The following is a 23,638-nucleotide window of genomic DNA, read 5'->3' as shown; positions in this document are numbered from 1 at the left end:
CAGTGAATGTTGCATGAAACATAGTGTTCATGTTGCGGCGGGAATTTTCTATCCCAGAATCGAACAACGTAGTCATTTTTACACATTATTTGTCATGCTGGATACATATAATGTATTTACATCTTCCGTTTTCATTCTTCTGTGTTTTTTCTCGAATTGCGGTGAACATCCAACAGAGTTATGTAGTTACATGCAATGATACCAATGAATATGCAACACACACCTCATCCATGATCTATCTACAGCATGGAAAAAAAAATATTCAACCTCCCAACCAAAGCCACAACAGAGTTCAGCACACCATGATCCTCTAGCCTCCAAATCCTCATTTTTTCTTCTTTCCAAACCACAAATCCAAACTAGTAGCCATTAACACCATTAATGAACAATCCCCTACATATGCTATTCTGCTAATCTGCTAGATAATTGATGATGTCGCCCAAATTAAATTAGATGTCATAGGCCTCTGGCGAGCATGGCCTGCAACTCCTCGGCGGAGCGCTGGCTCTGCAGGCGCATGTCCTCCTTGAACTTCCTGATGAAGAGCTCGGCCCTGAGGTCCACCTCCCCCATCCCCTTCACCACCCCGAGCACGCCGCCGCCGCCCCTGCCGGGGCTCCTCAGCAGCACGTTCCTCATCGCGCCGCCGGCGTGAGCCGCCGCTTGCGCCAGCTTGCCGCCGGTAGCGCGCGCACCCGCAGCTGCAGCGGTCGCGACGGCGCCGCCCGCGCGTGCCGGTTTGGCACGGCGGGGGTTGGCGTCGGCGGCGCACACGCGCGCGGCACCGGCGGCGTGCGCGGGTGGTGGTGCCGCCGTTGTCGGCTTGGCGTCGTCGTCGCTGGCGCTCGGCTCGTCCTCCGCCCGCACGACGCGGAGGGCCTTGGGTGGCTGCTGGTGGTGGCTGTAGAGCTCGTCGACGTAGACCGGCGCGAAGCTCCGGCGGTGCTGGCGGCAGCACCCGCGCCGCGCGTGCACGGACGCCAAGGACGACGACGCCGTGCGCCGACGGCGGCCGTCGATCCGCTTGATGGACTTGCGGATCCTCGACCCGACGGCCGCGGCGATGCCGGCGCACTTGGTGCGCCACCACCGCCACGGCCTCCTGCTGCCGCGGGCGCCGCCGCCGTTGATCCCCGACGACGACGAGTAGTAGTAGGCGGCAGGTATCGTCCCCGCCACGGCGCCGAAGCAGGACATGGGCCGGAACAGATGTCAGACGATGAAGTGTTGCCTGCGAGAGGAGATCAGGAGACTGTGCGTGCGTGCGTGCGTGTCGTTGTGAGCTTGGCTCGAGGGAGAGCTGGGAGACGAAGCTAGCTGTTTATAGTGCGGTGTCGCCGTCGTCGGCGAGCGAGTTGGCGTGGGAAGTCCGTTGGCGCGTGAGTGAAGGAGAGTGAGGCGCCTTTCGGCGGTCGCCGGTTGGGCCGGGTAGGACTCACGCTACCTGGTTGACTGCCAAGCTTTCTCGTTGGCGGTTGGATTCGGGTGCCACCCGCATCTCCCCTTTACCTTTGCTTGCGTGTCTTGCAGCTGGCCAGCTGCTCCTTTTCTTTTCTTGGCTGATGGCGACGAGGCTGTGAAACAAAACAAGGCAGCAGTGTGAGCTGGGTTGGGGTTTGTTTCCCGTGTGAGGAGCCGCAACCCGACCGGGGATCCCGGTTTCCCGGCCGGCCGCGTAGGGGACGCGTTCCTGCACTCTCAAGGATCAGCTGGACCTGAAGCTGAATTATTTTGGAGTTTATGAAAGTCGTCCCGTTTAGTTGGGAATCGTAGTGGGACGGAATGGGACCATTCTATGGGATGATTCCACATAACATTTGGTTGAAAGGATGGGAATGTCCATGTTTGGATGGGGCGATGAGGGATAAATGATTTGACGTTGTTAACATCATGTGTGCCGCACAGAAAAGGGGGTCCATTCATTAGCTTCTTAGAAAAAAAAACATGACGATGGTCATCGTTGAACTTGCAAGCCATTGCCCCTACCTTGCCTTGGCCTCGAGCCGTCGCCGCCCTGCCCCCGCACCGACCAGTGGCTACTGCCCTGCCCCAAGGCGCTAGGAGCTCGCAGCTCCAGTGCCAAGCACCGCCGCTGCCCCTTGCCTTGCTGGGAGCTCGCATCTCCAGCGCCAGGCGTTGCCGCTGCGCTAGCCCCGCACCGTCCTAGCCTCGCGCCCAGCACTCCGGCGAGGGAAGGTCCGAGGTTGGTTGGGGGCAGGTCCACGCTGCGGGATCGAAAGGAGATGGAGAGGGGGAATGAGTCATGGGCGTGCGGGAGGAGATGCACCTAGACGTTGTCCAAGAGGGATGAGCTCGTTCGCCAATTTCGGTAGAATCGAGCCATCCCTCTTTTTCATAGAATATTCTCATTTTATGTTGTTCCCGTCCCACTATATCCTAACCAAACACTTGTAAAAAGTGGATGACTCGCCCCGTCCCATCCAAACACACCCATAGGCAACAAAGAGATTCACAAATGGTAATATAAGATAGATGTGTTGTCTTCCCTTGTTTCTCTTTTCTTTGGATAGGGCACACGAATACATGCTAAGAGATAACTAAGTTGGCTGTTGAACAATTGGACTTGATATTAAAGTTTGCGATCGTGTTCGATCATAAACTCTGTGTGTACAGATATAGGCGAGATGGGATTCGCAACAAATCCATATTGCTCGTACTCATTCTCATTCTCCTGTGTTATCTGGTCAAGATATCTTCTTTTAATTCATTTGTGTCACTCCTCTTTGCTCCCAGTCTTCTCCTTTCTTGCCCCCCTCCCTCCCGCCGAGACGCAATGACTAGGGATGCAAAAATGAACCCAATAATATTTCTCGATCACCTGATTAATTACGATGACATGCCACTCTAGTTTATTTCTCATCCTAAATTATTTATATGGAATGTCGTTCTAGTTGATTTTTTATCAACTTCTTGGATTGATAATAAATAGCGAATAGCGGGTTGGTAGCGGATTGACGTCGAGGTAGCGGATTGCGGATAGCGGACGATATTACGGACGATAAGTTCCAATAGCGGCACCTAATAATCTCACATAATTTTAATTATACATATATCATGAATAATAAGTATAAATAGATATTTAATTACATACAAACAACTGATGTCTCACATGCTTAAATTAAGAGTGTAAGACGGCAAAGGTCTATGAGGATTAGGAGGAGCTCGAGTCGAGTATGTGAATCGGCGGCGCTGGCGAAGGGCGGCGGCACCAGCAAAGGGTGGTGGCGGCGGGCAACCAACACGGGTGGCGGCGGCGTGTTCTGGACGGCGAGGCCGAATGGCCGATAGGGATCTACTGGTGGGCTGGGCTATTAGGATTTTTTTCCACGCTATTGCGACCTGCTACCACCGCTATTGCGGCCCGCTATAGCGCAATTGCGGCCGCAAAGTTCCAAACCGCAACAGCCCGACCGCTACCTAGTAGCGATAGCGGCAATAGGCCGCTACCGCTATTGCGGCCGCTACCGCCGCTATTTAGTACTTTGGATTGACCTAATCACCTAATGACCATTGCATCCATAGCAATAACAGACCACAACCACACACAAACCGGTGTTATCTTTGGAGTTCGATCTTTGGATCACTACTCCCATATGTCCTAGCTAGCAAGGCTATTAGCTCCATGATATCCTGTGTACAGCTGTGCTAGCTAGATCAGATGCCTCTTGTCCAGTGGACAACGTACCAAAAGCCGGGCCATTTAGCTAGAGCTTACTCAAAGAAACAGAGCACAGCTAAGCTAAGCAGCCGAGCACCGACCTGCTGTGGGAAGAAGCACCACTTGTGTGTCCAAGAAAAGAATATCAAATACCAGCCACCCTCGGAAATTTTATTTCTCCCAGAATAAGTAAGGTTCTTGCACTTTATAATTGAGTTACAGGCTTGTGAAGGATTCGGGACAGGTGACCAGGGGATGAATGGGAATCTTTAAAAATTCTCTCCAAGAATAAGGTCTATATCTCGATTGCCACTCCAAACGCACCTCGCATCTAATCGCCAAGATGACATAAGTCAACTCGTGACAAGCTCACATTAGGAACGAATGGAAACGCTCAAAGCGTAGCGGAATTGAGACAAAGCAAAGCACCGAAAAGCTTGCACGATGGAAACAAGTCAAACCACTGTTCAACTATTACTTGAATAAGCATACTTGAGTTAATAAGAGGTTAAGCAAGATTACAAGGTGGCACTGATTAGCAAGTGATTGTAGAGATTAATTCACGAACAGACAAATAATTGAACAGTAGAACTGTGGCTTTCTTACCTTGCTGGGCTACGGTGCGCCAGGTCCACCTTCGCCTGTGGCCTGCGCGCTGGGCCTCAGCTGGCCTGGCTGGGCGTGCGGCCTGCTGCCCCGCCTGGGCTGCTGGTGGCCACACGGGCGGGCAGCTGGGCTGCCGGCCTGCAGAGCCTGCTGCGCGCTGGGCTTCGCGAGCTGGAGCTGCTGCCTGAGCCGAGCTCCTCGCTTGGGCCGCGCGTGGCAGCTGGGCTGCAAGCGAGCGAGAGCGCTGGCCCGCCTGCCTCCTCGCAGGCCTGGTCCACTGGTGGACCAGCTGCCGCCGGCCTGCGCGTGTGACGCACGCTCCTGCCGACGCCGCGAGCCTCCTGCGCGAGCGCCTCCGCCTGAGGCTTGCGTGCGGAGCCAAGCTCGCCTGGTGCACGCACAGTGCCACGTTGGCCTGCTGCCGCGCCTGTGCGTGCGCAGCGCGTGAGCGCGCTGCGTGCTGCCCGCGAGGCCGCGACTGGCCTCTCCTCCCTGCACCTGCGCACGAACAAACAGTGGGAAGAAAAACAAGAACACTCGAACAAGCTCCCCACTTCAAACAAAAATTCCTCCCTCAACGCACCATGGATCAAAACGAAACTTGAGCCATAGTTGCACCACCTTAAAGGGCTAATAGATTCATGAGAAAGATCTCGGAAAGCTCGAGTATTCATCGCGGATTTTGGAGAAAACCGAAACCCTACCAAGGACACAGTTTTGGGAAAAACTCAAAACTCAAGCCAAATTCACGAGGGATTTGAGGGGATCACATCAAAGATACTCACAAGGATCAAGGAATAATTTTCCCCAACAAACCTCACGGGATTTGAACTGAAGAACGAAAAATCCTCGAAAATAACTGCGAAAATAGCGAAAAAGATAAAATGCAGATCTAGACAAGGAGAAGCAATTGAGCATGAAATTGATCTTTGGATTATATCATCATGTCCAGTTACAAACTAATCCTAAGCATAAACAAAGATCAACATAAAGATCTCTCACCTCTCTTCCCTCACACCTCTACCAAAGGCTCTCACAAACAAATGAGTAGCCCACCTCCCAACTAGCTCAAAGAGATGGCTGCCCCAACAGCCCGCCCACATATATATATATATATATATATATATATATATATATATATATATATATAGGCATTCGAAAAAAAATCAGAATGCCATAGATGAAATATACATCTCAAATACCCCCGGGAGTAAAATCATCTAACTTTTTCCTCGTACTCCAAATCAAATCCTAAACAAGATCATGGCATTTGAGCTTCGGCTAATAGACAAGTCCAAGGTGCAACTTGAAGACAAGCCCAAAGAACCATCTTCTCCAACTCAAAGCCTTGCTCTTTCAAGTCAACAAGTCAACAGAGAAGAAGTTGAGGAAGATGGCAACTCGTGGAAGCTCAAGTGAAGAATAAGATGATGGTGATAATGATGAAAGCTCCTCAAGTGATGAAGAAACCAAATTCTTAGTAAATGTGTACATCAAAAAGGTCTTCAAATACGTGAAGAAAATCAACATGTACGACTATAATGTTTATTTGAGAGAAGGACGTCATCATCAACAAGTGAAAATCATGAAGATCAAGCACAAGAAGAAGAAGACGAAGGAGAGGAAGCCCAAGCAAGAAGTCCTCATCGCCGTCCGCGAATGGATAAGCAGTGGAGAATTAAGTTCTTGTAGCTCAAGTGACAAGCAAGAACTTCACCACTCGCTTCATGCAAGGTCCTCTTCACTTTAACAGTAACAGTGATATATCCTCTTCACTTTTTCACAGTCTAACACATTCTTTTTCACTGTTCTTAAGATGTAAAGTGCCACACGTGATTTTGAAAATCAGTTTACAAAATAAATTAACAAGAAAAATAATGATCCAAATAACATACCTTCAACGCATACTCATTCCTCGGCTGTCGAACTGTACAACCCTCGTAGCATCTCGCAGGACCCTCAAGCTCAAGGGCTGGCCATAAACTACTTAGCCGACGACCAGAAGGTGGTACGGTTCGCCCTCGCGTCCGCACCCTACCTTCGGTCTTCCACTCGCCATCAAGTTAATGTTCGCCCTTGCCCCACCCTCCTCCCTGCATCTCCGGCGACTATCGCCGTCGAATCCGCCATAGCTCCCCCCTACCACCACCACGCTAATCTTCCCTGATATGCCTGCCCCGAGCCTACACTATCCAATCGACATCCTCTGCCGCGTTGACCAGTGGTGCTACTGCCACCTTGTCTCACCGCTCCTGCACCCACCACCACCGCCGAGCCAACCTGCCGCTACCATCCCTCTCTAAGTCCAGCGTCCCTAGGAAACTCCTACCCCAAAGCTCTAACCTTGCTCGCTTGAGGAGCTCATTGGATATCCTCCTCGAAAAGTTAGCAAATTCCTCTTGATAAAAAAGGCAATGCTACCGAATCAAGTGTAGTTAGCATATGTTTAGGAATATCCGAGTTACTTACACCCATTATTTTGCGCATTTATCTTTATCCTCTAACAAGACAAACACAAGGCATTGCTACAGCCTGTAGCGGAAGCCTGTGTACCTCGTCGCACCATTTGACAGTAACTCAATGCATCTACGCATCATATGCGTTCAACTTTTCTCATTTCATATGTAAGAGAATCTATACATGAACCAATTATAGATATTGTGTGCTGCTGAAGAATGAGAGAAGCTACTCTTAACCCTGAAGATGCAAAATTGAGGGCAAGTAGAACTTTAGAAGTCACAAGTACATTATATTATCCCGAACAGAGAGGAACAAAGCACTTTATGCTTAGACACAAAGTAGCAATACATACAGGATCAAACATTATAGGTACATCAGCTTCACAAATACACCATAATCTACAAGCCAAACCACAGTGCTAAGTGTTAATGTTAACTGATAAAAATCACTCATGTCCACCTGGACATGTCTTCGCTTTTGTGAAGTTGAAGTCAGTGGGCTTCCATACTGTACCATAGCATCCATCCTGTGGATGTTGTGGCTTTCAGGACCTCCTAATCATCTTCTGCAACTGCACAACAGAGAATCAAGGCTAGGGTTAGGATACAAATTTTGGATCAAGGATTCAGTTGTGCAAAATCGGGAAACAAGTGGCCTAAACTGTCAAGGGTTCATAATGCTGGAGGTTTAGATGTTCAGAAACAGCAACTCTATACATTTCTACATGGAAACCAGAAAAGAGAAATGCATATAGTGGATGTCAGTCCACCTTCCAAAAATAACAAAATAATGTCTTCCACAAATATAGGCGAAATATTTTAACCTCTTGCAATATCCCTAATATGATATTAACAATAAGGGCTCTGAATTGACAACTTTGTAAACCTCATTTCAGATCCAGCATCTAGCACTAATTTCAGTCAACTATCCCAAGGTTAAAGCTGCCTATTTCTAGCAAGAAAAATGATGATTACCTTTTCGGATAAAATGAACTGTCAAAGTATGGCATGGTTATGCCGTAGGAATAAGATCTGCCCTCCCCAGTTACCTTATCTTTTCTTGCTCCTCCAGTTGCAGGTAAACCAGAATAACTAACGCTTCAATTTACTTCATATATCATTTCAGCCTCCGCCGCTCCTCGTGTCAGGTTGATAGATTCATATACCAACAAGAAAAAATAATATCATCTCATATTAATGGCTATCGCGGATGTGAGTTCTGACAGCAATATTCTTAGCTCAAAAGAATTCTTCGCTACTGAACCTTGAAGCATAATTCTACAATTGATTAAAATAAATCTATCTTATCATATAAATTAGGTAAACATAAAACAATGCTAATTGTGATTTTAATTGCTTTCTCCTCTCAGCACTCATACTTTTTCTTTTATTCCTTTAATATAGGACTGTATCATCACATATATATCACCGGTTCTCACCATTAGAGAGGCTTCTATTCCTTTAATATAGGACTAGGTCATGACATATCATTGGTTCTCACCATTGGAGAGGGAGGAAAGCACACATCATCCAATGCCTGCCCGTGCGCAGGTTACATGTTGATATGATAATGATTAAAATGTTGCTATAGTTTCGAGATAAATTCAAAGAAATAGCCGACGTGCATAGATTCAATCTTATCTTTTAGCTATGGTGTGAGATAAATTCTAGCAATAAAATAACATAGGACATGTCTCTAGTGATAGCTCTTGATAATCCAGTTTACTCACTAAGGTAGCATCATTAGTTCAACTTTATTAGAATAACTATCTAAACACAAAAAGATGAGCATGCTGCTGTACTCTACTGCTTTTTTAATCCCTCTGAAATCAATAGCATGTAGCTCAAAAAATGATTAGAGATATCACATTGCTCATATAAATTTACGTGTTATTGACTTACATCACTATTTTTCTTTTGCTATTGACTCTTCCTACGATGGAAATGAAAACATGTCAATTTGAATACATTCCATTCACATCAGAAAAAAAAACTCTACACAATGTCCTCCCATGATATTCTTAAGAATTTATTTATATTTAAGAAAAATAAACTCTGCATAATGTACCATATTATCCAACACAGAGCTATTCACAAATCCAAAGAACATCCGCATACCAGCAACCTCGCCTCGTATTCTCCCAAAGCAACATCCCAACATCCAGCTTCCCAGACCTGACCAGTTCCTGACAAGTGCCTCACTGCCACCATATTGATTGATGCTAGTTAGCAGTGATTCAAAATGGCACCGATTGGAAAGAATTCTGGAAACCACCTTCTGGCAAGAATCCTAAATGAACAATTAGACTCCAACTATGATCTAAAACTACAGGCAAAAAAACTACTAATTTCTTTTTTTTCCTAATATTGTTTGGAAACTTAGATATATTTATCTATACTAAGAATACAAGAAAAACATTGCAAAATTTTGAAAATGGTAGAACATAAGAAATCCAAGCAGTTGTACCCATCCTGATCATAGAAATTGTTCATGAAATTAGAATGAAGATATTACCAAGCAGTCTGACGCAAGGAATATTTTCAAGACAAGGTATAGTGTGCAATTAAACCCATAAAACAGCTAAAAGTCATAGAATGCAGCATTAGCTTGCTTTAGAAAAGGAGATAATATTTACATGGTTTATTTAAAATGGAAAGTCCATGGAATCCTACCGTAATATGCTGATATCCTTGTCATAGTCTCTCAAAATATTGCATGACCTTTGTAAGCCTTGAGCAAGCAAATGCTTGTTTAAGGAATAGAATGCGCATCGGGTTCCAAATGAGACCTGAAACATCCATGAGTGGCATACAAGTATAAAAGTCCTTAATCTAGAAGTCATAGCTAAAGTTTATTATACTGAAAATTAACAGTAGGAAAAGCATTACCAGAAATCCCGAGGTCCTTTTGCTGCCAAATTACTCAGTAGACTTGACGGTTTGAACTAACCTACGCCCTTGTCAGACCTGTATTCCATCAAAGAAAAGTTATGGAATGGTTGACCTTGAGATCTACATACAAACACAACTAACTATATTTCATTCCAATTTGACACTACGAGGAAAACGGTAAGAGCATTATGTACCAGAAATTGCCAAGCGACAGGAAAACGGGTAGCACCTAGATATCCTCGACATTGACGCCAGCATCAAAGATGGAGATGTGCAGCTTCGTGACTGACTGGAGCGACTGAGGCAAGTGAGACTACTACCAGTAAACAGATCACGAACGAGTTGTACAGTTGCTAATGAGGTGGAAGTGAAGCAGTAGAAATGCTACCTTGCTCTGGAGCAGTACATGACGATGATGCTGTGGAGCTCAGTAGGCAGATTTGTGGTGGTATTGCGATCCTTTTGTTGGTGGCGTCAAAAGGGACGGAGGTCCTGCTGGGGTGGCTCACAGTGGTGGCACACTGGAGAGATCGCAGACCCGGAGGCGCAGCTGCTCAAGTTCATCCACCTCCTGGTTGGGAGTATCCATTCTACGATGAGCCCCCTCTGATTAGATCTGGGCCGCCAGGATATCTCGAACCGGACTTTGCGAAAACATTAAAAACTTTTCCAGCAATCGTTCCTGAGGTTTGTGTTGACGAGTCATCATACCTTGCTAATTATGACCCTTTAGAGTATATGGAAGCTTTGTCTCTGGTTAGGAGGAAAATCATTCATGGTGTGGAGCCTGACATTCGTGATGTTCAACCTAGTTTGCTTCTTCCTGTTGACACAATCTTGCGTCTTATGAGATCTTTGCCTTTGGTGGCTCGTTTCTTCCATGAGAAGCACTGCTGCTTCCAGGACTTGTCATTTCAGGGAATGGTCGGTTCCGTCTGAGGGATTTGTGATGTCATGCTCCAGGAGTTTACGTTTGAGAATGTACGTGACATTCATGCAAATAGTAGCTAAGTGTTCAAGGAAATGTTGGCTTCTTATGGGGAAACAAGTGAACTTCCAGCGGATTATCCTGAATTAATCTATCAGTTGGAGAACAATGGGCGAATTAATCTATCAGTTGGAGAACTATGGGGCTCGTGATACATCTGAATACTTAATTTGCCTTCCTTCCCATGGGGAACAAGGGTTCTGCGCTAATTAGGATGATAGATTTTATTCTTGAGATGCCAGGAGGGAGTGCAAGAGATATGGCAGGCGCGGATTATCTTGTATGGCAGGCGTTCTAATGCTTTATCTCTTGCACTCCCTCCTGGCAGCTCAAGAACAAAATTTATCATCCTAATTAGCGCAGAATCCTCCGGCGGAGGGGCTGGTGGCGCGGCCTTCGGCGGGGCGCGGACCCGGCAGTGGGGCATGGAGGGGCCGGCGGGGCGCCCGATGCCTGGAATCCGTGGGATTTTCCCGCAAGCGTCGGGGGCGCCCGATTCTCTGGATTCTCGGTTCACGTTATACCCCCGCTCGGGAAAAAAAAAATCCGAATGCTCGAGAGTCTACCAAGAATAATAGCGTTTGGGGGGCTTGTTCGATTTTTTCCACCAGAATTGGCCCTAGAATCCGAAACAAACACGCCCATTGTTGTGCTCCCAACCTTTTTTTTACAGGCTCCCTTGCGATCTGGGCCGCTGGATGACAGCCTAGGGACATTTCCCGCCACCCCCATGGTACATTTGCGTTATACTCCTGCTACTTTTCAGATGATAGCGAAGTGAGCCTCTACCTCCCTTGCTTCTCGCATCAGAGGAGAGCTCCTCTCTCCCGTGATCCCGTTCCAAAGTTCAGATCGAGCTTGCGCTAACAAATTTGAGCGATGTCGCCTGCAAATGTAGCAAGGAGTTCAAACGGTGGCTGCTGACATGGGGGCGCCGCCACGGCGCCACCGCTGTTGAAGCGCCGTCGAGGTGCGGCAAACGCCGGGAACTAGTTGTCCTTACAATATTACCCTATTTGTTATGTGCTTGCCCATTGATGTGTTCCTACTTCCCGGTCTCTGTCTCCTTCCTTATTTTCTTATTGTAAAGATTATATATTCGTTTTTTTATAGACTTCTCATCTGATTTTCATTGAGATCTCAATTACTCACACCGTACCAAATTACAAATTATTTTATTTTTTCCAAGCTTATAGTAAAAATTATGTGCCTACATATAATTACATATATATAATTACATATATATATCATGTCTAGAAAAGCCAACACGATTTACGAGAGCAGTTTTCATTGGGTGCAACAATTGAGAACAGTGTGCCAAGTCTCTGAAGTTGAATCAATAGTTGCCCATGCAACTCACACAAAAGCCACGTTTGCATTCACTCGTACTCCTACTTGAAAAAAATAGGTAGGTTCACACTTTGACGGCAATCACCTTATACTCTGCTCATCAGGGGGAAATATCTCATATTTTGAATATTCATTAATAGGTGCATTCCATCAGCAAACATGCAACGAAAACAATTTTGTTGATGAATTGTTAACGGAGTAACAGCATCGCCAGCAGTCTCCCTTTCCCCAATCCAATTATTATATTGGGAGATTTGATAAGAAAATAGTGTCCCAGCAGTCTCCTTTAACTTAACATTTTCCCAATAATTATTGGGACAACCTAGTAATCCCTAAATAAAAGAGGAGCTGTGACTCCCCCAATAAGATAGTTGGATTGGGATGAGATTATTGGGAGACTGCAAAAGCAACTCTCCCAATAACGGTGAAAATGATTTTGGGATATCCCTATTAGTGATTATTAGAAAATATTTATTAGGAGACTGTTGGAGATGCTCTAAGACTAACAACATGTCATAATAGGTAGGCCAATAAAACCGCGAAAGACCAGACCATGATGTTTTGAAAATCAACTGCCACGGCTTGAGGATGCAGAAGTCACATCTTTTGCTCGTCAATATTTGGATATGCTTTGGAAAACTGCTTTTTCTGGATTCTTGTAATCACCATTTTCTTTCTCTTCACCGTGTTCCATCTATCAGAACGCACCATCAAAATGTGTCCATGCCATAGAAATTCGGTCTAAATTTAATCTATGCTATTTCGTACACCTTGGATACAGGACATTTCATCCAACTTAGAGGAACAAGTGCATATGTTGCATAACAACGATTTGTCACCAATAGAACAATCCAAGGTAGACCACTAAACATCTAAAACTCAATGTCGGTAAAAATATGTGATAAAAAATTCGGAAAAAATAAAAAACGAAAAGCGATTAAACCATAAATACATTACAATATTTCATTAATTAACCATATAATAGACTGGTATATATATGAAAAAGAAACAATGAAAAGAGCTCCGGCCCGTGGGTCCACGCCGGAGAGCCCAAAACGCGGCGCGGCGGCGGTTTCGCGCGGCCGCCCACCATTTCTCTGCCCCCAGAAAAGCTTCGCCCATGCCGCCGCCGCCGACGCGTCGTCCTCTTTTCCTCGCCCCCCACGCCTCCTCCACTCCTCATTCGGACCTGCCATGGCCGCCGCCTCCAGACCCCTGCCGCTCCGCCTCGCCGTGCCGCTCGCCCTCGCCCTCATACTCGCGCTCGCCCTCGTCACCGCCTTCCTCCGGGCCTCCTCCTCCTCCTTCTCTGGCCGCATCTCCGCCCTCTCATCCTCCACCAAAACGGTAACTGCGCCGCGCAGCCCGCATTGCCCTGACACGAACGCCATCTTCTGAGCAAATTTCGTCATTCTAACCATTGTTGCTTCTCTCGCGACTTCGCGAGTACAGGTGAAGAAGGGGAAGCGCGCAAAGGAGGACGTCGAGCGTTTTATGGGGCATCTGAACGCGACGTACGCAGACCTTCCGGTGCCGCGCTGGGACTGGGAGGAGATGCCCGCGGCGCCCGTGCCGCGCCTCGACGGGGCGGCCGTGCAGATTGGGGATCTCCTCTACGTCTTCGCTGGGTACGGGAGCCTCGATCATGTGAGGAACTCACCATAGCTGACTGTAGTTAACAATCGCATTGTTCGTAATTATGGATCCTTTCCTTTTTGCTATGTCTTCATCAACTCATTCAGCGACACAGCTGAATGCATGTTTCACTGAAAGGGCTGGCTGAACTGTTAAATTTGGTTGTGTTGGTAATAAAGGCTTATAATCGAAGTATAGGAGTAATCAATCACGCTATATAGCTGCACAAACTTGTGTGATATGAGCTTCATTTCAGCTGTTTGGTTTCAATTTTTCATGTGTAGCATAGAATTGGAGCATAGGTCATTGCGAAATGAATCCTGCATATATCACTGATCCAGATTTCGACTTTTCCGGGAGCTGCTCATAGTGTTCAATATTTCAGCAAGTAGGATCTGTATCGATGTGTTTGACATGAGCAAGAGCAAGCATTTTTTTTTCTCAGCAAACATGATTATTATGGTGACACTACCCTCCCTTTCTGATATGTTGCCCTGCACTTTGTGTTTTCAGGTTCATTCTCATGTGGATGTGTACAATTTCAGTTCAAACACATGGACTGAGAGGTTTGATATGCCCAAGGAGATGGCACATTCGCATTTAGGAATGGTGTCAGATGGTAGACATGTTTATGCAGTTTCTGGACAATATGGGCCACAATGCCGTGCCTCAATAAACTGCAATTTTGTTTTAGACACGGAGACAAAAGAGTGGCATGAATTGCCCCCTTTACCATTGCCCAGGTATATATGGTTCAGTTTACTAACCATAACCTGTTCAGAGTTATAGCATTGATTCTTATGTGCTTCCTATGTCATTGTTTGCTGCTTCTATCTGTAATTCAGTATATGATTAAAGACACCTTAGATTAGAATTTGGTCCAACTCCATTGGCATTGCAAATCATGCTACTAACTTTATGTTTTTTGTTTCAGTTTTTTTTTCTAATTTTATGTTCTAATATCTGAGCAGTTTGATGCCTAAGAATCAAATTGTAGTATCGTGCCTGAAATTGATCTTTTAGCATATCACATGATAGTCCTAAGCCTACAAAATGAGTGATAGGGGACACGTATGAAATTCATGTATATTTCAAGGCCCTAAATCGACCATCAATCCATATTTTCAAATTCCGCGGAAATGATGCATTGCTTGCATTCCATGTTGCTCTAGCTGTTGTTGGCACATAGGACTAAGAAATGTAAAACCGTCAGGTATGCACCGGCTGCTCAGCTTTGGCGTGGTCGGCTCCATGTTATGGGTGGAGGCAAAGAAGACCGTCATGAACCTGGGTTGGAGCACTGGAGCCTTGCTGTCAAGGATGGCAAGGCACTAGAGAATGAGTGGCGAGCTGAAGTACCCATACCACGTGGTGGACCTCATCGGTATGTCGGAGTGTACTTGTGTCATTTGTATGCAATAGCCATATGGTAGCTGCTTCTTTTAAGGAATGATTGTTGGTATTTAGTCCTTAGACGCTCATACTGGTTATCCTTTGCGGTGGTACTGTCATTCTCTCAGTAGTCAGTACCATAAATGAACAATACTTTGTAATTTCTGACTTCAACTTTTTGCAGGGCATGTGTTGTTGCCAACGATAAACTATTTGTAATTGGTGGACAAGAGGGAGACTTCATGGCTAAACCAGGATCACCTATTTTTAAATGCGTACGGAGGCATGAGGTATGTATACGGTTCCCAATGCCTAGTCATGCACCTGTGGTTTGTTTTCTCATCAAGACCTACATTGGACCATTTTGAGACAAACCTACACCATGAAAAACATGGTATCTTTAACACTATTTTTTTTTGTGTTCACCATCTTCTTTAGCACAAACAAATTCCCAGAGTTGGTATATTACTTTCACAGCAAAGGCTTCAACATCTTAAGCAAACCTATACTTTCAATATCAGTCCTGGTGTCCAGGTTCTGTTTGTGCCAACATTTTGCTGCAGCTTCAGTCTTACAGATTCAGCATTCCACTCTGGCAGGTTGTGTATGGTGATGTGTATATGCTAGACGATGGAGCCAAGTGGAAGCAACTGTCTCCAATGCCAAAGCCAGATTCCCACATTGAATTTGCATGGGTTGTCCTTAATAACTCCATAGTAATTGTTGGTGGAACTACAGAGAAGCATCCTATCACCAAAAAGATGATTCTTGTTGGTGAAGTCTTCCGTTTTGATTTGGAAACATTGGTAAGTTATGTCCAAACCATTTTGCTTGTGGACTTCTTTAGGTTTTTGAGTCCATGATAGTTTCCTCTGTATTTTGAGGATCATAATAAATTAAAATTCTATGCCATTTTTGCAGACCTGGTCTGTCATTGGGCGCATGCCTTTCCGAATCAAGACAGCCTTAGCTGGCTATTGGGAGGGGTGGCTCTATTTTACTTCTGGGCAGAGAGATCGAGGGCCTGATAATCCAGCTCCTAAGAAAGTTGTTGGTAGTATGTGGAGAACAAAGCTGCACCTTTGATGTTAAAATTTATGACAGGGGTTTTCTGTACACTGTAGATTTGTATCTCGTACTCTAACTGCTAGGACCCTCTCAGACAATTGTGCTTTCCTGTATTTTGTTGTCTACCTATTCATATTAGCTGCTTTAACTAGATTTCAACGTTTAGGATATTTGCTTCTGCAGTACTCCTGAGTACTGATAGTAAAACCTTGTAAGTGCCTTCTCCAACAGAGATTTGACTTAACAAAACAGAGGTTTCACTTTCTGTAGACCATCTCTTTCTATTTTCTGACAGATGTGTTCATCCCACTTTTTTAATGCTAACATGTCTCCTGATTACTTGTTGATGTTGTCTACTTGTTTTGATTCTCACGTCTGGAATCTGAGTTCAGAGATGCCTCCACACAACCAGAAGAACTTTCTAAAGCAATCTTGCCCTCCAATGGACGTAAGCAACTATCAGACTTTGTGGAAAAGATTATTCTTATTGGAAATATTCAATGAAAAGTAATGGAATAAAGGAAAAACACTATACGCTGATGTATTCTTTTTCTAGCTGTTGCAGAGAGGATGGAAATATTTGATGCTTTGTTTTTTTCCCCTTTGCCTTTTTCTATTTTGCTCCGAATGTATTCTCACAAATTGACCTGAACATGCCTCTGGCAAAACTGTTGATGTTTTCCTGTACACCAATGGATGATTCAGCAAGCACCATTCTTTTATAGTTTCGTGGGTCATTACAAAATAGGATTCAATGTCAGATCATATTTATACCCTCTGTTACAACTGGGTTGGCCATCTGTTTGTATAGTATTATCATTTTGTAATCATGACAATATCTGTCCAATTATCTGAATTCGTCATGAAATAGAAATGTTCATCCGAAATATAATTGTATTGAAACACTAACAATTATTGCATTTTCTTCTTCTCATCATATGTGTTGATGGCAAAAATTGACATGACAGGTAAGGCACATAATTGTGTTAACAATACGCCTTGCACGCACGAACATAGAACTGGTAATTTTTTTTCCCAGAATGAAGAACTAGTTTGCCTGCTATATTTATAACTGGATCAAATGATGATAATTGTTATGACATTTTCTTCTCAGGATGCCAATTGTTATGATAACTTTTATTTATTAGCTGGTGGGGTGAGGAGTGAGGACACGCCGGGTGATGGTGACTCAGGTAACGTTCTCCCCTGTCACAAATAAACTTTGCCGGCGTTTACAGGGGGCTGTCACTCTTAACAGTGACTAATCACGTGAGGCTAGCCTCGTCCTTAGTACTGGTAAGTTTTGAAGCTTTCGGCACCACCGTTAATTGCCGACTATTGTGGCGGATGGACGACCGGCCGGCGATGAGGCGTCCCTGTCGGCTCCAGGCAAGATGCACGGTCACCAACTCCCACCGCAAAATGCACGGGTATGCTTCTTTTTTCCTTCAGAAAATTCAAAAGAGCACTCCTAGTCCCATGAAATGTTCTGTGTATGACAGCCATGGTTCTTTTTCCTTTTAGACTTTTATAAGCATATTTTTAGATCTTGCATTTCTTCTATTCTGTTGAACATCTCCCGTCTATTGTTAATTTTCTTTGTCGTATCATGTGATAATTCAACATGTCTCCAAGTACAACCCAAATGGTAGACCAAATGTAGGTAAAATCATATCAAGCCAGCTCCTCCTCCAACAGGAAAAAAACAAACAAGAGAGAAAATTCTTCTATGCAGAATCAATTATCCATTTTATCCTTTACAAAAAACGAATCTTTCCATTGAGGTGCTTGAAGCAATGAAGCCTAGAAAAATTCTAAGCAACACCGTAATCATATAGCATCATGCGCATCGGCATCCCTAATGAATGTTTCCCTGAACTGCAGGCTGCTGCCACTTTTAGTCGGCGTCGAGCTAGACGCCTACACCGGCTGCCGTGCGCGGTGAGGTGAGCCGTTTGTGGCCATGGCTCTGCCCCGGGATCGGTGGGCCATGGATGGGGCCGGCGCCGCTCCATTTTTGTGCTGACATTTTCTTCAAGGTCCGGCGATGATTTGCAAGGTCCGGGGCCTGATTTGACAGAAGCAATAATCAAACCTGCTGGATGTTTTTTTGTTGAAACTTAAAACCCGGTAGAGAGTGCCGGATTGGTATTAATTAAAAGAGGAGAGAGTGACAAGGTCTAAGCCAAGTATAAAAGAAAAACTATAGCTGTACAAACATGAAAGAAATGAGATCACTCCTCAATTTCGAGGATAGCGCCTAGGTGTCTGGCTCCCGCCAAGATCCAGCAACACGCTTCCTCTTTGATTTTGCAGAGCAGTTGGTCTAGACTTTTGAACTTGCGTTGGAATACTCTTGCGTTGCATTCCTTCCATATTTTCCAGCAGACGAGGATGATTAGAGACCGCAACCCTTTTAGGGGAGCTCCATTCGTAGATCCTAACGCTGACCACCATTCACTGATGGATGAGAAGGTAGTCTAGTCTCCTCTAGTTGGGACGTGTGCAGCCACCCACTCAAAGATTTTGTCCCAGACTCGAATGGTACAGGGGCATTGCGTTAGCAGGGGGAGAAGGTTCTCATCATGTGAATGACATAACATACAGACCTTTTGATTCGGCCATCCTCGGGTAATAAGTTGATCCGCTGTCCACAACCAGTTTTGATAGGCTAGCTAGGACAACAATTTACACTTGGGCGGTGCCCAAGTCCGCCAAATGAGGTGCTCCATGTCAGAGGGGGCTGATCCTACGAATTGCGCCTTGTACGCAGAAGTCATTGTGTACTCCCTATGCTTGGTCAGATTCCAAGCAATAGAATCGGGTGTGCCTTGAGTGAGCTGTATCGATATGGTTCTGGCCCATAGTTGAGTAAATTCTGATAGTTGTGTACTTGATGATATGATCGCTATGTTTATGTCTGAAATCCACCTGTTGTTTGTTAAAGCATCCTTGATCGATCTTTTCTTGTGTTTTGATATTTTGTATACCGATGGCGCAATAGTTTTTGGCACTGCTCCTTAAGCCATGCCGAATCCCATAATTTGGTTGTTTCCCCATCTCCTAGTGTGTTGGCCGTAGCGGAAACAGACAAGCTTCGGTCTTTCTCATTGCATGGTATTGGCATACCTACCCAAGGTTTGTGTGGCTCCTTCCATTCCTGCCACAGCCAACGGATTTGCGGAGCTCGCGCAAACTTCTTAAGATGTAAGATTCCTAGGCCGCCTAGTTGAGTTGGTTTGCAGGCTTTGGGCCACGCAACCTTACATTTCCCTCCCACGATCTGGTCTGTGCCTGTCCATAGGAATCGTTTCCGTCGTCTGTCGATTTCTTCGAGAACCGCAGCTGGAGCATTAAGGGCGGATAGTAGTAAATCGGTTGTGAGGAGAGGACTGCTCTGACTAGGGTTCTTCTGCTTGCTATGGTGAGAAGCTTGCCGACCCAGTTAGCTAGCCTACCATTCGCTTTGTCGGAGAGAGGTAGGAAGTCATCCTTTTTCAGTCTACCCAGCCTAGGCAGAGAGGTAAACCTAGGTATTTTATTGGGAATGATGTTCTGGCCGCCGGAAAGGGTGCTATGATAGAGTCCAAGTCTATTATGTTGCATCGGATCGGTGCTACTGAGCTCTTCTAAATGTTTGTACTTAAGCCCGTGACGCAACCAAATTTGTCCAGTAAAGCTTTGATGTTACAAACATTTGTGGTCGTCGGGTTGATGAAAATTGCTACGTCATCCGCGTATAGAGAGAGGCAGAGCCGTGCATCTTTGCCTCTTAGTTTTGATAGTGCCTTCTTTTCGGTCGCAAGGTGGAGTAGTTTCTGTAGTGGGTCAATTGCTAGAACAAACATAAGAGGGGACAACGGGTCTCCCTGTCGAAGCCCTCAGCCGTGTTGAATGTCCTCTCCCGGGGCATCGTTCATGAGGATCTTGGAAGTCGCAGTGCTTAGTAGAGTTGTGACCCAGCTTCTCCATTTCGGAGGGAAACCCTGGCGATGGAAGAGGTCTAAAAGGTAATCCCAGCGCACCGAGTCGAAAGCCTTAGATATGTCTAGCTTTAGCATGAGAGATGGGGTTTGGACGAGTGAAACCGATGAACAAGGCTTCTTGCATACATGAAGTTGTCGTGTATTGCTCTTGTTTTAATGAATGCGCTTTGGCTTTCTAAAATCAACGTGTTCATGAAGGGCTGCAGTCTTAGGGCCATCATCTTTATTATGATTTTTGCGATTGCATGGATGAGGCTTATGGGGCGGAAATCTGCGATGGAGTCGCCTTCCTCCCTTTTTGGGATGAGGACTATGTTGGCCGAGTTTAGAATGTCGAAGAATTCATGGCGCTGGCTGTGGAAGGCATTGATTAGGCTCATCAGTTCCGCTTTAATTGTCTCCCAACACTTGTGAAAGAAATTGATTGTAAAGCCATCGGGTCTCGGAGATTTATCTTTGGGCATAAGTTTGAGAGCTCGTTTTACTTCTTCTTCTATGAATTCAACATCAAGAGAGGGTAGGTTGTGCGATGGCCAAGAGAAAAGATCCCAATTGAAATCAATATCCCTTTCCTGTGGTTTTTCTAGGACGTTGGAGAAGTGGGCTTGAGCGACGTCATCTTTTTCCTAATGTGTGGTTGCCCAGCCGTTTTTCTCTTTGGAGTTTGGTGATGAAATTTTTCCTTCTCCTGAAATTAACTTTTAGATGGAAGTAGCGTGTGTTCGTGTCGCCTAGTCTGAGGTTTGTTATTCTCGAGCATTGTCATTTTCGTAGCCTTTCTAGGATCGCAAGACCAATAACCTTCTTCTTTAGTTTGGAGCGCAAAGATAACTCATCATCGGATAGTGATCGTGACTCTTGCGCAATGTCTAGCTGGAGGATGACCGATTGCACCATATGGGCCGAGCTTCTGAAAAAAGGTTCTTGCTCCATTTTCTTAAAGGGAGGGCAGTCCGAGCGAGTCTGAAGTTTAGGCGATGGACAGGGTTTGTATGGGTGTTTGTAGTGGACCATACCTCCTATAACACCTGTTTGAAACCCTGCATTGAAATCCAAACATTCTCGAATTTGAAATAGCACGGCCGCGGTGGACTCTCTTGGTTGGAGAGGAGCAAAGGGCAGTGATCTAATAGAGAAGTGGAAAGGGCTGGCAGGACGTGACTCGAAAAGGTTAAGGGGGTGTTTGGGAGGCATGTGCTAAATTTTAGCACATGTCACATCGGATGTTTAGACACTAATTAGGAGTATTAAACATAGCCTAATTACAAAACTAATTGCACAACCCCTAGGCTAAATCGCGAGACGAATCTATTAAGTCTAATTAGTCCATGATTTGACAATGTGGTGCTACAGTAACCATTCGCTAATGATGGATTAATTAGGCTTAATAGATTCGTCTCGCGATTTAGCCTAGGGGTTGTGCAATTAGTTTTGTAATTAGACTATGTTTAATACTCCTAATTAGTGTCCAAACATCCGATGTGACAGGTGCTAAAATTTAGCACCTGCTATCCAAACACCCCCTAAGTCCCAGGCTTCGTTGTAAAAAACTCGATCGAGACGTACTAGGGTTGGATTGCGACATTCGTTGCTCTAAGTGAACTTCATGTTCTGCAGGTGGATTTCTTTGAGTTTGCAACTATTTAGGGTGTCCCGAAATTGTGCATACACCGAAGGTTTAAGTTGGAGTTGTTCTTATCTCGGACTCTATAGTTGAGACTTTAGTCTCAAGAATGAGCCATTTTACATCCGGTTGTGGTGCCGTGTTTCGAATTTCATGTAGAAACTTTGTTTTTTTCGGAGTCTCTTGTTGGACCGTAGACTGTCGTTAGGATGAATGACATTGCGGTCGCTTTTAATGTGACTGTGGCGGTGAGAGAGAAATTGCGCCGTGTAATATTGTTTAAATCCACCACATCGTCATTCCAGAGTAGAAGTATGCCGCCCCGTTTTCCTGAAATCCCTCCCGCCGGCAAGAATGCAAAGCTGCGAAGCTTGAAACCTCCAAGGTATAGAACCAGTTGATCGTCGACATCTTCGTTTCCTGGAGGCAAACGATGTGGCAGGAAGATGAGGAAAACGTTTCTTGCACAGTCGATCGACGCGCTTCCGAATTTAGTCCCCTGACGTTCCAGCATATGATGTCTAGGTTGTTGCTTGTCATGAAAAAACAGCAGTGAGTCTCAGACGTCCTGTCCTTGCGCAGAAGGCAGGAGTAACAATTAACATGCAAGTGAAGCAACCAATAGCTCGAAGCTTAAGCCTGAAAGACGAACGAAACGCAACTGGGGGTACTGTCTAGTGCTATTGAACGCCCTGCGCAGAGGGCCGCACTGATGTGGAGTGCTGATGAAATGCAACGCTAAAAGAAGATACATGGCGAACATGTCGCGCTCGGATTGCAGAGACTGTAACATTCTAAACCATGCTGTTGTTCTCTGGCAGTGCATCCACTGCTTCAGGCCCTCCCAGCTTGATGAGGGCGTCTGTTAACCTGCTGGATGTTTGACGTTTTGCTAATAATTCTCTTGCATTTTCTGTGTGTGATCGACATCGTCGTCATCGACTTTGACTGCAGGTGGCTCTCCAGACACGCAAGAACGAGGCATGACACGATACTTGCAGCACTCCGGACGCCAGCTAAACCTAGGCTTTGGTGCTCTAGTTTTTATCCTATTTGGAATTCCGGACTCCCGGAGGTTGCTTGTGTGGCTCCTACATATGCTAATAGGGACTAAGCAGATTGCATTATTCTAATTAGGGTATAACCAAAGCCATGGGAGAGAATGGTACCTACTACCTGATAGATTTGGTCTTACCTTTTTGCACGTTGACTAACACTGGCACCATTTAAAATCTTATTTACAAAAATGTCATGTCATGTAGTGTTTTCTTACTTATAGATGTGCTAAATAAAACATTTAACAGTTAGTATTAAAAAATATAGTTAAAGTTGTTAAGTAGGAGTATTTGTAAACGCAGCTATGCCGTTTCTCAGAAGCCCATGAAAAGACAAGTACACGTACTTGTCTGACCGAGCTCTCCGTATACGATACGAGTACATGTATCCATCACTCGCATGTACACTAACCGGTAGGACTGAGAGTATCAACTTTGTTGCCTTGTCACCCGGTACTGCAACAGAAACCATGAGCACTCTTCGTTCATGACAATTCTTTTCTCCTTAAAAACAAAATAAAATTATATAACACATGGGTTTTCTTTCTTCACGGATATCCATTCCTCCATCAATAAAGTTACTTTTGCTTTCACTGGCTTTGCGCCTGCCCTCCGGCAGGCGGCAGCTACTCACACCTCAGCCAACCACGTGGAATCCTTCTCGGCTTCTCTTCTCGCTGCATCACGCGCGCTCTCCAGTGCAGTGGAGCCGAGCCCGCCTCATCACACGCCTGCGATCCCGCCACGTGTCCTCCCCTCCCCTTCCTGGCCTTTTTTTTTTGAAAAGGTTCCCTTCCTGGCTTCCCCCGCCATCGCGGCAAGCACAGATCCCTCGACCCACCTGGCACTCCACCGCGGACCCACAACTGGCATGTGGGACCGAGCACCGTGGGCCCCCACAAAG

General features: G+C 45.5%; 2 protein-coding genes across 2 annotated transcripts; one reads left to right on the top strand and one right to left on the bottom strand.

Moving 5' to 3' along the window:
* Window positions 1-113: 113 nt before the first annotated feature.
* On the bottom strand, window positions 114-1,467 carry LOC117861057 (uncharacterized). Its single transcript, XM_034744525.2, has one exon. It carries the CDS (start codon window positions 1,195-1,197, stop codon window positions 457-459), a length of 741 nt encoding a protein of 246 aa, XP_034600416.1. The 5' UTR covers window positions 1,198-1,467; the 3' UTR covers window positions 114-456.
* An 11,563-nt stretch (window positions 1,468-13,030) lies between these two features.
* Window positions 13,031-16,338, top strand: LOC117859995 (kelch repeat-containing protein At3g27220). The gene is made up of 7 exons (XM_034743203.2): window positions 13,031-13,321; window positions 13,427-13,621; window positions 14,123-14,352; window positions 14,823-14,993; window positions 15,186-15,291; window positions 15,601-15,807; window positions 15,923-16,338. Exons 1-7 carry the CDS (start codon window positions 13,169-13,171, stop codon window positions 16,085-16,087), a joined length of 1,227 nt encoding a protein of 408 aa, XP_034599094.1. The 5' UTR covers window positions 13,031-13,168; the 3' UTR covers window positions 16,088-16,338.
* The last annotated feature ends 7,300 nt before the right edge of the window (window positions 16,339-23,638 follow it).

This window comes from Setaria viridis, chromosome 6 (assembly GCF_005286985.2).
Source record: "Setaria viridis chromosome 6, Setaria_viridis_v4.0, whole genome shotgun sequence".
NCBI lineage: Eukaryota > Viridiplantae > Streptophyta > Magnoliopsida > Poales > Poaceae > Setaria > Setaria viridis.
This window is presented reverse-complemented; position numbering and strand designations above follow the sequence as displayed.